General features: G+C 37.5%; 1 protein-coding gene across 5 annotated transcripts in view; it reads right to left on the reverse strand.

Annotated features, from left to right (window-relative positions):
- Window positions 1-619: 619 nt before the first annotated feature.
- Window positions 620-14,227, reverse strand: part of MRE11 (MRE11 homolog, double strand break repair nuclease) — a 74,794-nt gene continuing 61,186 nt past the window's right edge. For all 5 annotated transcript variants that reach the window (XM_043890176.1, XM_043890011.1, XM_043890101.1 and 2 more), the window contains 4 exons: window positions 12,874-12,932; window positions 10,941-11,008; window positions 5,741-5,819; window positions 620-3,640 (listed from right to left, as the gene is read on the reverse strand). In XM_043890176.1, coding sequence (XP_043746111.1) covers window positions 3,587-3,640; window positions 5,741-5,819; window positions 10,941-11,008; window positions 12,874-12,932 — 260 coding nt within the window. In that variant the 3' untranslated portion in view covers window positions 620-3,586. The remainder of the gene's footprint in view (window positions 3,641-5,740; window positions 5,820-10,940; window positions 11,009-12,873; window positions 12,933-14,227) is intronic.

Here is a 14,227-nt window from a genome sequence, read left to right on the forward strand (position 1 = left end):
GACATCAAGGCACACAGATTAAATATTCTTTTATTTGACCCAAATTATTAGTGACAACATTTAAATTATATATTGGAAAGCAGTGCAATTATCTCTCAAAAAAACAGACAATGGTAGCTTAATTAAAAGAGCTTGATAAACAAGATACGGAAAACTCAGGATGTCAAAATAAGTACTAAGGTGAACATACATACCTTGACACACAGACTGAAATATTTGACTACACAATTTGATAGTTCTAATTCAACAATTTTTGGTAGTAGTCATGTCAAAAGCAATTAGAGAAATACGTACCTAAACTGTTGAGAGGTTGTCTGGGGAGAAGATTACGGGGAAATATATGTTTTGATAAAGATTTCAATGTCTGAATTTTGAAGAATATGCATTGCCTTTATGATTTAAATAGCTAAAATCAGATTTAGCTATCAGTCACAGAACAGATATACAAATGTGCTTGGCAAGAGAAAGCTATATGAGCTGACTTCATAGAGACCGATCTAAACTGCTAGTATTTTGAGACCTATTTATTAAACATTAAGTTTAGAAATATTAAAAGGGAATGAGATAAGCAAATGATGAAATGTAGACATTTTTCATTCAAGAATATGGAAGCTCTTTGGACTCAGGAAAAACAAATCTTTATTCTATAACAAATGAGCTTAAAAAGCAAAGAATTAGCTTTAAAAAGTCATAAAGCACTGTGATAAATGTATAAGGAATACAAAAAAGGACAACAGATTACACTGGGAGAAAGTACATTTCAACAGAAAAATTTTACAATGGGAAACTTTTTAACTCCATTTTTCTAATAAAGACTTTTCTCTTTATTAAAACATTTTCTCCTTGTACCTTTATATCTAAAACTTATCGAACTGACAATTTCCTTAGTAACACAGGCTGAGCCAGGTGAAATACGCTAAGCAATTTACATATAAAATTAGAAAGCTAATTTTGGTTTTAATTGCATAGGTTCAGTATTATTATTGCATAGGTTCCAAATTTACTGCAAAACTACTGAGTTAATTTTAAATTTGGAAGCACCATCTTGTGGCAAAAGAACAAACTTCTCAATGGCAGGAGTCAAGATGGGGTTTCCCAGAGAGGACACCAGTGCTCCTGAGGGACTGGTGAAACTCTATTTTCTGACCTGTACAGAGAGTGCCATGAGGCTCACTTTATCATTATTTGTTAAACTATAACTTCTCTGTTACTGGATTTCATAATTTTAAACATTACAAAAACCATATCCAATATGTACCCAAATTGAAAGTCTGAATGCCTAAATTTCCTAAGTACCACTTTTATTTCCTAGAATTATAAATATACTATTATATTTTTGATACAAAATGCCAGAGAGAGAGATATTCTTTGGTAAATGATAGAAGTTTTCTCCTCAGAATGTTTTCACTGAGGCTTTCTCTCAGCCTCTGAGGAAACTGCAGGGGTTCTGCAGTCACCACCTCCACACATCTATCCCAACTCCAAAACCCATTCCAAAAGCCCTAGATTTTACTGCATCAATACACAGTATCAAGGATATGTGGCATATTTAACTATGCAGCAATATTCATCAAAAATGTCTTTTTTTCCTGCTTTACTTACTACTGGGTTGACCCCAAAGTTCATTTGGGTTTTTTGTAACATTTCATGGAAAATCCCAGTGAACTTTTGGGCCAACCAACATATTTCCAGGAAGTGACATGCTATTCACAAAATGACCTGAATTAGCTGGGGAGAATTCACCTTCTCTCACTGCCAGACTTACTTTTCACAGAAGCTAAATGCGTCCCATTTAGTACCTCTTTCATACCATAGAGCAGTTTGCAGAAAGGGAGAAGTCCTACTCTTCTTCTCAGAAACCTATCAGGTTGCATTAGTGACCATGTCCCTTACTATGACCCCCACCTGAACACATCTGATTGGCAGGTGAGAAGAGTCACTGGCTGACTCTTCCTAGAGACTGCCTCCCAAACCAGCTTCCATCCCACTGTGGAAAGCATCTCATCTTTGCTTCATTCAAATACTGAGAATACTAAAGATGGGAGTAGATGTGCTGGAGAGTATTTCATAGGACAAGGCCTTCTGCTGAGTTGATGCTACCTACTAAAATAATCCTATACCCAAATGAAGTACAGAAAATATTTTTTAAAAAACTAGGGCTACATTGCAATTCTTGACTTAAGCCCTTTCAAATTGCTATGATATAGAGGCCAGCCACTAAGCTAATGCTGTGTTTTGGAGTCTGACACATTATAGGTATGAATATGCCAAAGATCAGGACTATTGCTCCATCTAGTGTTTGTTTCTACCTATGAAGAAATGTCAGGTTGTTGTACCACCAAGATCTATAACTTCCTTCAGGAGTTTTGAATAAATAGCTGCATTGTAAGATGAAAAGAACACTCTCACAGGGTCTTTTAACAGTTTTAAAAAGGAAAATGGGGTTACTGAACTTAAATCTGAAGAGGTCAAATTCTTAGGTCCCCCTAGGAAGGAGTAAAAGCCATTTTCTCCTTTCTTACTTACAAGTAAGAAAAAGTAACAGAAGCTGCTTCTCTAAGATTTTGGAATTGCTCATGCCCAATGTTAAGATAAAATAATAATGAGGAATCTTGGCACTGATATTCCACAGAAGTGATACTTCATTGTTAATCTAATATAACCACTAGGGTCAACTGACAAGTCTATCTAAAAAAAAAAAAAAAGATTCAATATTTCTAAAAAAATATGGTTAAACTATTTTAACTCTTTCCTCTTAGAAATAGACAAGGAAGAGAGAGAAACTTTAATACTGGAAAATAATGCAGGAAATTACTACCATTCAATGGAAGCACAATCTTTTAGAATCTTTGCTATAACTGGAATAAGAAATGATAACTCTGACAGACTTTATTTTTTGATACCAACTTTTATCTAATTATTCAAAGTACAGAATATATGTAATCATTCAAAGTCTCTGGCTAATACCATCACAAGCATTAGAAAAAGAACATATATTGAAAAAGAACACATACTGAGTAACAGTGAGATTAGGCACTGTTTCATATAAACTGTTTTACGTGCAGGAAATCCAGGATGTCTAGAAATTACTAAAATTATAAAAAGGGGTAAAGCTCTTTTCCTCAATTCTGGCTAAATGTCACCACCTTAAAATACTGACACAGTCTTTGATTATAAAGCAGAAATGTACAATGGCAGATTTATTTTAGTCCTTATTCAAGAATGATATTTACACAAAGCTCTCACTCAGTACAAATAAACTATTCTGTCAGGAAAATAACCTTCTAAGTTTTACATAGCATTTATAAAACAGTTAACATTAACACCAGATTAAAAAATAAGGAGAACCAATGCTACTCTATATGCCTTTGAACTGGGAAGTTTCTCAGACAGTGGAGTCATGGTCAGGAAATGATATTAAAAAACACAAATTTTTATACATTAGTTTCTCCATCTCTGTAAGCAAGAATGATTCATATTCTTCAGTTAACAGCAATACTAAAAAAATTTTCAACTGGTAAACTATTAGTCTGCAATGTTTCAATTTTTCCTGAATCTTGAAAACTTCAAACTGCCATTAAATATATTATCTTCTGTTTCTTCTTAAACAACTAAGGTTTGTAAAAGGATCGTCATCGTCCTAAAACGACATCCAAATGTAAAATTAGTGATTGTTCCATGCTTCACTGAGATAACACAGAAGTGCTTATGGGCAAACAATGCCAGTAAGAGCTATCTTCTCCTTTCACATCGGGTAGGCTTTCATGTTTCTATTTCCTTCGTAAATACAAATTGTCAAGTTTTTTTCTCTTTCTCCCTTCCTTAGTAGCCATTTCACTGTCAAAATAAATAAGCTCAACTGAATTTTTAGCAAGCATTAAAAATAAAAATTTATCCTGCTCTATGTGAGTGTGTATATACACACACCCACAACATTTATCAATATATTTCTCTCAGTTATTCATCCTACTAAAAGCAAATAAGGTATGGGAAAGCCAAAAAATAAATACTATTCAAGTCATTTTTATTAGGTTTTTAAACAGGTTTTTTTTTCCAATTTGCATTTTATAACGGATATATCTGATGTTCTAGAAACTGAAAGCCAAAAAATTAATGAAGTCACATGATGTAATTTAGAAATAACTGCAACTTTTATTCCCACTACCCATTTAATGCCAGAAATAGATCACTACTCTCAGAATGATGCAAGAAACAATCTAGCAAAGCAATCTTTCAAATATTTTTCTGGAAAAAGAAGTAGACAGGCTATTTCAGTTTCAATGAGTTCCTATGCTCCTGGGTTGTTTATTACACGTACAGTATGAATAGGCAAGAATATCAGATGTTTGCTAAGAATTTAGAGAATGAAAACTAACAAACCTAAAATAAGCCCCAAATACATGATCTAATGCAGATTACATAAATCAATGATTATATGTTTTATAACTAAATATTCAAAAGAGAAAGCAAATCTGTAAAGTTCTGGTTTAAGATATTACTAAAAAGGAATAACTATTTGGTGTTAGGCTCCATTGGTGATATTAACACATTCAAATGTTTACCAAGTTAGCTATCTCTAGTGATATGTGGATGTCTTGAGAAATACAAATTCGCTCTCACTTATTGATTCATTTTCTGCTACCATAAAAGGCAGAACTGATTTATAAAGGAGAGTTAAATCCAAATTATAGTGGAGAATTTGCTAATAGTTCTCCTTTGCAGTTAACTTGAAGTATATGAAACTTTTTAAGTAACATATAATCATATGTATATCTAGATGCTCTGCAAATGCATCAACAATTGCTCACTTCTCTCCTAGAGGCAACATGTTAGTATTTAATAGACAGACTGTATGAGTTCATGTTGCCATTTTTCTCTGTAGCCCGAGTTCTGGGGAGTCTCTCTTCAAGCTGTTTCAAAACCACATCTGGGACACAGGGAACATGACAGCAGCAGGCGAAGCTCAAAAGCAGAGGCGTGAGTCACATGCTGCAATGGGGGTAAACCTGGAGCACACTGTGCTCAGTGAAACGAGTCAGGCAGAAAAAGGCGAGTACTGAATAATCCCACTGATGTGAAGTGTCAGAGCAGTCAAAATTGCAAGGACACTAGAGTGGTTGCCAGGGGCTGAGGAGAGGGGAAATGGGAAGGTGTGGTTCAATGGGCATAGGTTTTTGGTTCTGGAAGATGCACAGGTTCTGGAGGTTGTTGCACAACAATGTGAATACACTTAACACTAGTGAACTATTGATAATTGTACACTTAAAACGGGTTGAGATGGTTAAGTTTCATGTTCATGTTTCTACCATAGTTGAAAACTACCACCATGTACCCTTATATAGGAAATGTGTAGAGCATATAATGAGGATTTAATAAACATTCTATTAAAAAGTAACATTAAAAACTTCTATGATATTATCACTGCTATTTCTCCAAACATAAACAACAAAAGCTTAAAAAAAAAAAAACTATTCTGATCCTACTGTTAACTGGGCGGGTTAAATAAGAGCTGAGTGAATATTAGATGTTAAATTTCAGGCCTTTCACGTCTGAGACACTTCCACTGACAGGCATTCAACAGAGGCCTCTCATTGATTCCACATTAACTATGGTTCCAAGGAAGGTGATCAATGAAACTATATTCAGAAATAATTTTCAGCAACTAGCTTAGCAGTTCCTATTCAGATTTTATAAACACTTAAATTACTGTAATTTAAGATTTAACTTAGTACTTTATTACCTCATCTGATTCAAAGTCGACCCCTTTGGCGACCTGGCTCTGGGACATGGGTTTGCTTGATGATGAAGTGCTCGAGCCTCTGAGGCAAAATAGGAGAAAAAACAGAGAAGATGAACCAAAAATTCATCACAGGAGACTTTCTTGCCAAATTTTTCATTTTAGTAGTAGACATAAATAAAAACAGCTAGTACATTCTCTTCGAGCTGCATTAGAAGCAGTAAAAGCTCAGAGGTGTGTGAGGAAAAGCACTCTGAGGTCAAGGGCTGAATTCCAGTTCTGCCCTTTACAAGTTACATGGCTTTCAGCAAGGTACTCAGCCTCTGTGCCACAATCTCCTCAGATATGAAACGAGGATAATAATACTTTTTTTAGAGATTAAAAGTGTTAGCCATAAAAAGGAATGAAACTGGGTCATTTGTAGAGATGTGGATGGACCTAGAGAACTGTCATACAGGGTAAAGTAAGTCAGAGAGAGAAAAACAATTATCTTTCATTAATGCACGCATGTAGAATCTAGAAAAATGGGAGAGATGAACCTATTTGCAAAGCAGGAATAGAGACAGACACAGAGAACAAACATACAAACAGCAAAGGGGGAGGGGGAGGAGTGGGAGGAACTGAGAGACTGCGTTGACGTACATGTACTCTTTATGTTGTTGTAGCTGGTTAGACACCAAGTCATGTCTGACTTCTTTGTCACCCCATGGCATGAAGCCCGCCAGGCTCCTCTGTCCATGGGATTTTCCAGGCAAGAATACTGGAGTGGGTTGCCATTTCCTTCTCCAGGGGATCTTCCATTGGCTGGTGGATTCTTTCCTGTTGAGCCACCAGGGAAGCCCATATACTATTGACACTATCTGTAAAATGGATAACTAATGAGAACATACTATGTAGCACAGGGAACTCTACTTACTGCACTGCAGTGACCTGAAGGGGAAGAAAATCCCAAAGTGAGGGGATGTACGTATACGTGTGGCTGACTCATTTTGCTCTACAGCAGAACCTAGCACAGCTTTGTCATTTTACTCCAATAAAAATTAATTTCAAAAATAAAAATAAAAAGCAATAGCCACTTAAAAAAAGATTAAATGTGTTAATATACCTAAACACTTCGATCAGTGCCTGACATGTATGAAGCACTTCACTGATGTTTGCTTATATTATCATAGTTCTTAGCATATATTAACAGGTATCTACTACTATCCTCTACTCCTCAAAATTATGGCAACATTGAAATATTTTAATTCAACTACCAGCTATGTTTCCATAAAAGGATAAAAGGATATTGGAAAAGCCTCACCGCTTTCTAGGGCTGCCTCGGTTAATATTATCTATGTTCTACCCAAACCGAATAGCAAATATTTATTTAGTACTTGATCCTTGCCAAGTACTAAATGACAGGCCCTGGGAAATATCGGTAAGCAAGATAATCAGGAATCTGCTTTTATGAAGCTTAACTTGTAGTAATGGAATTCATATTCCTGTCTTTTTACTAACAAAAATTTTAAGTTATCTTAGAACAAGGGACAGTAATCTTGGTTAGCAAGCCAAATCCAGCCTACCTGTTACCCACAGATGTGAGCTAAGAATGGTCTTCACCTTTTGAAATGGGTACATTTAAAGGTTGTTTAAGTACCTACATAACATCCCCAATATTGTCTCCTGGCCCACAAAGCCTAAAATATTTACTACCTAACCCTTTAAGAAAAAGGTGGCCAGCTCCTGTCACAAATGAAAGCAGTGTTTGTGAATTCCTAGCCAACGATTTATTACCACGCTTTGGAATGTTACTACAGCAAAAGAACTGAAGGTCTTGTCTGGACAAACTGTTTGAAACAAGAGGTCTTGTGTCAGAAGGAAACAGAAAAACCCACAGGCTCTCAGGCACAGAGGTAAAGGAGGATGTGACCAGCAACTCGAAGGGTAACACAGCTTCAGAGACAACAGATCAAGGAACTTATCAACTGATCCAATTGGGATGTCCCTACCTCTCTGTATTTGACCTAAGCTGGAACTGGTCATTGTTGACTGGTTTCCATCTGTGTCAGGAAGACAGAGCATCAAGAGCATAAAGCCGAAGCCCACCACGGCAGGCGAGGCATTGTGGATGCGGGGGCTGGGGAAAGTGGAAAGTTAAGAAAGAAGCATCCACTGAGACCTGACTCTCTGCCTGCTGCTGTCTACCCAGACAAATAACCAATGGTGCCCAGACATCTACGCCAGACATTGGCTCATGTGATCATAGCAGGAGCCCCTAATTCTACACCAGAAGACCCCACAGACCGACAGATCTAGTCTATAAGAGATTGCTAGGCCAAATAAATAAATGGCTTTTGTCCTGAATGACAAAAAAAAAAAAGAAAGTTTAATTTGATGAGCTTTAAGGCAGAGAGGGTGTATTAAATTGTGTGCAGGAGCTCTAAGTCTTCTTCATTTTTGCACAGACATAATTTGGAGCCACAGGTCAGAATTCCTGTCTAGAGATGTTCGGCCAATTATGTCACTTGTAGCACTGTCACAAGCGTAAGATAACATGTTAAATTGGCCTTGGCACATAAAAGGTGCCCCCGAAATGTCAGTTCCCCCCACTGTGAGGTTTACCAGGATCCCCATCTCTCCTTTCCCCCTGGCCTGATGGGACCGGGTCTTCTCTTGCTCGTGGCTTTAAGATGAGGGTAGGTACCGCCAGCTGTATCAAATCTGGAAGGGTCCTCTTATTCCCAGTACAACAAGGTAGAGTTAGTCACTCAGTTGTGTCCGATTTGTTGCGACCCCATGGACTGTAGCCTGCCAAGTTCCTTTGTCCATGGACTTCTCCGGGCAAGAACACTGGAGTGGATTGCCATTCCCTTCTCCAAGTGATCTTCCAGACACAGGAATCGAACCCAGGTCCCCCGCATTGCAGGCAGATTCTTTACCGTCTGAGTCACCATGGAAGTCCACAACAAGGTAGAGTTTGCCGCAATCTTTCCAAGGAAAAGTGGGTGGACCACCACTGCCTATCCAGCAGAAGGGCGTTTTACAGCTCAAAGTTCTTTCCTTTTTCAAGTTAACCACCAGAATATTAGTGCTTTCACTGCCTACCATTCTTCCTATTATTCTCGTTCTATTTCCCTAGCCTGTTCTTCCTTATAGAGGTGTTACTTTGTGCCAAGTACTGAGAGAGTTAACTTAAGCAGGTTGACAGGGAGTCCAAGGCCCCTTTAAGGAGGAGGTGAACATTCTTTCTTTTTCACATTCTTTTGCCTTAGCCACGTAGGCCTTGTAAGCCCTATCTCTTGCTCAAGGACATGCATTTTTTTAAGCTCAAGATGTATGCTGTGGGAAAAGAGGCCTGACAAAACTTTCACAGTCTTGAGGCATTCTTTTTATCTATTTTCAACAGCCAGTTGAAAAGTATATAATGCTTTTATATATTTAATGATTTGCTTAAACTAGCGAGGCAGATACTCTTCTACCCCCTTCCTGTGCCTTTTGCTAGAACATTCTTCTATCATTTTCACTTTTAATAAAATCTCTGCTACACAAAGCTCTGAGGGACTGAGACTGCGTCTTTGGTCCCAGAGGTAAATCCTCTCCTTTGGAGACCACAAATCTGACACCGTTCACCAGAAGCTATCAGTACTGTACTTAGCACTTCACTAACATTAACTCACTTCTAAGCCTCATAATAACCCTTGGAGATGGATATTCTTGTCTTCATTTTACAAATGAGGACACTGAGGCACAGAAGAAACTTGTAGACGGCCCATACTCAGTAAGTGGTAGAGCTTAATACTTCCAATTATGACCGAAATAAATATACAAACCATGCTATTACTAAATAATTTCCCCCAAACAACCTAAATCGTGTCACCCAGTTGCTGTCATTAGGAACACAAACCTGCCAAGGCTGATTTCAGATTTCTTGCCAAAATGTTAGTTTCTAAATTGTCTCTTGTCATTTAAATGACTCTTATTACAAGCACAGAGGTCTGAGAGTTTAATCTATTATGTTAAGAAGCAACAGCAGAGGATGAACCTAGAGATTATCATAATAAGCAAAGTAAGTCTGAATGAGGAAGACAAATACCATATGCTATCACTTATATGTGGAATCTAAAATACAACACAAATGAACTTATCTACAAAACAAAAATAGAGTTACAGAGAAAAGACTTGTGCTAGTCAAGGAGGAGAAGAGTGGGAGCCGGATAGACTGGGAATCTGGAATTAGCAGACGCCAACTATTATATATAGAATGGATAAACAACATGGTCTTACTGCATAGCACAGGGAACAATATTCAATATCCTGGGATAAACCATAATGGGAAGGAATGTGAAAAAGAATGTATATATATGTATAACTGAACTACTCTGCTGTACAGCAGAAAATAACACAACACTGTAAATCAATTAATATTTCAATAAAATTAAATAAAAGAAGAAGCAATGGCAGAGGTGAGTCCTGGAGCAGAATGCCTGGTCCATGACTGGCTGGTGACCTCAGGTAAGCTATTTAAACTACCATGCCTCACTTTCTTCAAAGGCAAAAGGGAGGAAAACAGAGTTATAAATACATTTACCTCCTGGAGTTACTGTAAGCAACAAACAAGTTAATTCATATGGAAAGGCTTAGAATGGTGCCTGACATACAGGAAGTGCTAAAAGCTGAAACTGAATATTAACAAAATACAAAGCTTGTTAGAGTACTGTCTCTAACAAGAAAATCACTGAGTAATAAAGGCAAAAGGAAATGAATGACAAGTTATTGTCATTGACTGACAATACTTGAATATTGTATGAATATTGACAATGACTGAAAATACTTGTAATAAGGATGCATCAGCTCTATGAACTAGCCCCTGGTCTATTTTTCACTTCTATATATACATGACTGCTTCCCAGGTGGCTCAGTGGTGAAGAATCTGCCTGCAATGCAGGAGGTGACGGTGTGATCCCTGGGTTGGGAAGATCCCCTGGAAGGCGTGGCAATCCCACTCCAGTATTCTTGTGAGAATTCCATGGACAGAGAAACTTAGTCCATGGGGTTGCAAAGAGTCAGACATGACTTAGTGACTAAACAGCAACAACATATACGTCACTAGTTGAAAATGAATCTGTTAGGTTTCCATGACTTAGAAAAATGTATAAGGAGAATTCTGGATAATTTTTAATTTTTTCAGATGTTTATGTTTGCAGGAAGTGACTGTACCTACCTTTGATCAGTTTTGAAAGTGGTCAGAAAAATGTCTTCTTCGGTATCTGACTCATCCACCTCAATCACCTAAGAGGGAGAAACAGCAAATAGTCTTTGTAGGGATGGAAAATTTGAATAAAAATGCATTCAATATTCTAAAAATACATACTTTTATAAAAATTTACAAAAAAGGAGGCAGAAACCATGTGAGCAGCACCCATAAAACCTAAAGCTCTGCCTGACCTCCCCCCTAAGACAACTCTTCATTTTATGTATGGTTTTCTGTATAATATGTGTGAGCTCACTTCTATCCTGTACCATGGCAGCCTGGGTACCTACAGGAACATGTACCCAGACTGGTGAATAATTCACATAGGGTCATGTGCAGACAGTGCCCTGAAGTGGGTTTGAAATGAAAGACCATTGGTGTTTCATCTCCAATTAAAAATGAGGTATATAAGACTGTGTGGGAAGTACTGGATATCTGTTTTTCTGTTACATTTATCCCTGTTAAATACCACTTGTTGCCTTTAAGCCTCACTAAAGATATTTGTGATTCTTGACTCTATAATCCAAAATACTACCTATTTTATATTTTCTGTTATCTTGACACTTAATATACACATTTGCTATGTCTTCATCTAACTGATAAAGTCAAAGACAAAACAGTGAAGAAAATAGCACTTGAGATCCACTCCCTCAATAGGTTAACATTGAACTACTACTCAAAAACCATTAAATGAAGCTGTCTAATCAGCTATGAATCCAGACAATATTTTTGTCCATGAAACTATCAGAAGATTGTCTTATGTACCTTGAAGGAATCTAATACCTTCAGCATCCCCCTAAACCACCACTATGTAACCCCAATTAAAAAAATTGAAAGAAAAAGTTAGTTTGCCATGACTTAACTCTTTTTGAACTCATATTCTTCCATTATAAAAGAAAAATCTAGAAGGGAAGCTTCCTTGTAGACATGATGAAAATTTTGTTTGTTTTCACATATGAAGCAATAGAGGGCAACAGCTGACTAGGAATAACGAAATGGAGGTCAGGATAAAAGGACCAGTACACTCAGAGGTGGTTGTATAATAGGAAGAAGAGGTGAAAAAAAAAAAAAAAGATGGAATTAAGAGAGATAAAAGAGCAATAGTAGGAGCAGGATGGAGAAGTTTTATGGAAGAGGAGGTCAGCCACATCACGCGCTTGAAGAGACCAGGAAGGGATGAATTTACCATTGTTAGGATGGTAGGATACAGAGCAGTCACTCTCAGCTTGGTGTGATTTTTAACCCCTACTCCCATTCCAGAAGCATCTGGCATGTCTGGAGGCATTTTGATTATTATATCTGGGGCGGGGGGGGGGGGGGGGCCACTCAGAGGCAGAAGCCAGGAATGGTGCTTGAAAAGTGAGACAGACACATGGGTTTTCAAAACGAGGGAAGAGGAGAGTCAAGCCAATTTTGGACTCTCCTTGGAATGCAAAGCAACAGCAGAAGTTTCATGTTAAATCTAGAGTCACACAGAGGTCCATAAACTGAAACCTTGTAATCTGTCTTCAGTCTAGCTTCAGCCATTAAGACACAGCCAGAGTATGTAAATAACAAAAGGATGCCAGCAAGAAATAAGACGTCTCTGTGCACTGAATGCCCATCTTCTGTAACAGTTTTCCACGCATGGACCCTTCTGGTTCAACATTATTCTTCTTAAAACTATTACTTGGGACACATATTTACGGATGTACAATCAAGGTGATTCACTTTTTTTTTTTTAAAGACAGAAAACAAAATAAAAACTCCTAGAAGCCCTCAGCCTATATGATCAGTAAAATTCTCAACAGTTTTAATATTTTACATTTTTTTCTTCTTTTATTTACTGTGTAGAGCAAAGAATTGACAATCATAACGTACAAAATATAAAGTAGCCCACAACTATAGAACTTTTTTTCCTTACCTCAGTATAATTTTTAGTAGCAACATTTCGGGAGGGCTGCTGTCTTGTAGATTTAAAGGCTACAATGAAAAAGATGATACATCCATTATGTTTCTCCTAAAATAGTTTAGAAAAATCTGCATGCTTTAGCTGAATATTTCCTAAGTTTTATCTGTAAAAGCTCATGATGACTAATTATAAAACCTTTTATAAAAACTAATTATAAAACATTTCTTAAAATCTGAAGGGAGGTGGAATTGTATGTCTGTCAGTCTCAAATGATTTTTCTGATTTACTCAAATAAAGTAATAAGCAGTGTTCATAAAAACATCTATAGTAAAAAATATTTTATAGCAAAATACCTGAAGCATAAAATCTGATCACCAAATAGACTGAATTCCAAATAAGTGAAAGTAACCTCCTCAGGTCTTCTCTTATGGTTGGCAATCTCTTTCCTTGTGGCTCTACTGTATCAGGAGCCACTTGTTCCAGTGAGAGCTTCCTTACTCTCCTCTACTGTGTTAAAAATATTCAGTATCTAAGTAACTGTCCAGAGGGAATTCTAGAAAACAGTGTATCCTTTGTTTCACAATAACTTTCCTACAAATCCTCACATTTTCACCTTTGTAAACCTGGTTAGAATCATGAGGTTTATTTTTCCCAAGACTATGATATTATGATTTTACAGTAAGAAATATAATTTGGTCTTCATCCACATTTCCGGCAGAGAGCCCCTTAGTCAGTCAGTGTCAGTCACTCAGTTGTGTCTGACTCTTTGCAACCTCACAGACTGTAGCCTGCCAGGTTCCTCTGTCTATGGAATTCTCCAGGCAAGAATACTGGAGTGGGTTGCCATTCCCTTCTCCAGGGGATCCTCCCAACTGAAGAATGGAACCTGGGTTTCCTGCATTGCAGGCAGATTCTTTACCGTCTGAGCCACCAGAAGTCCAGAGAGCCCCTAAAACGCTGATCTCCCGAAATGATGAGAGCCATCAAGGTGTTTTTTACTATGTTAACAAGGCAACTTTGGGACAACTGAGGGAGGGTGGGTACCAGGAGCCAACTAGGAAGGGAACGTTGGAAATTTCAGTCCCCAGCCTGATTTCTGGGGAGCGTAGAGAAGCTGGAGGTTGAATCAATCACCAGCAGCCAATAATGTTATCAATCTTGCCTATGTAATGGGGACTAGATAAAAACCCAAAAGGAGGGGGTTCAGAGCTGGAGGGAATGAATCAGGATGTTTACACATGCCACCATGCCTAAACCCCAAACTTGATACAGGCAGAAGCTCCTTTGTTTTGGACCTTGTCCTAAGCATCTTTTCAACCAGCTATTGATTCATATCTTTAATACCTTTGGTAATAAGCCAGTAATC

This window comes from Cervus elaphus, chromosome 1 (genome assembly GCF_910594005.1).
Source record: "Cervus elaphus chromosome 1, mCerEla1.1, whole genome shotgun sequence".
Lineage (NCBI taxonomy): Eukaryota > Metazoa > Chordata > Mammalia > Artiodactyla > Cervidae > Cervus > Cervus elaphus.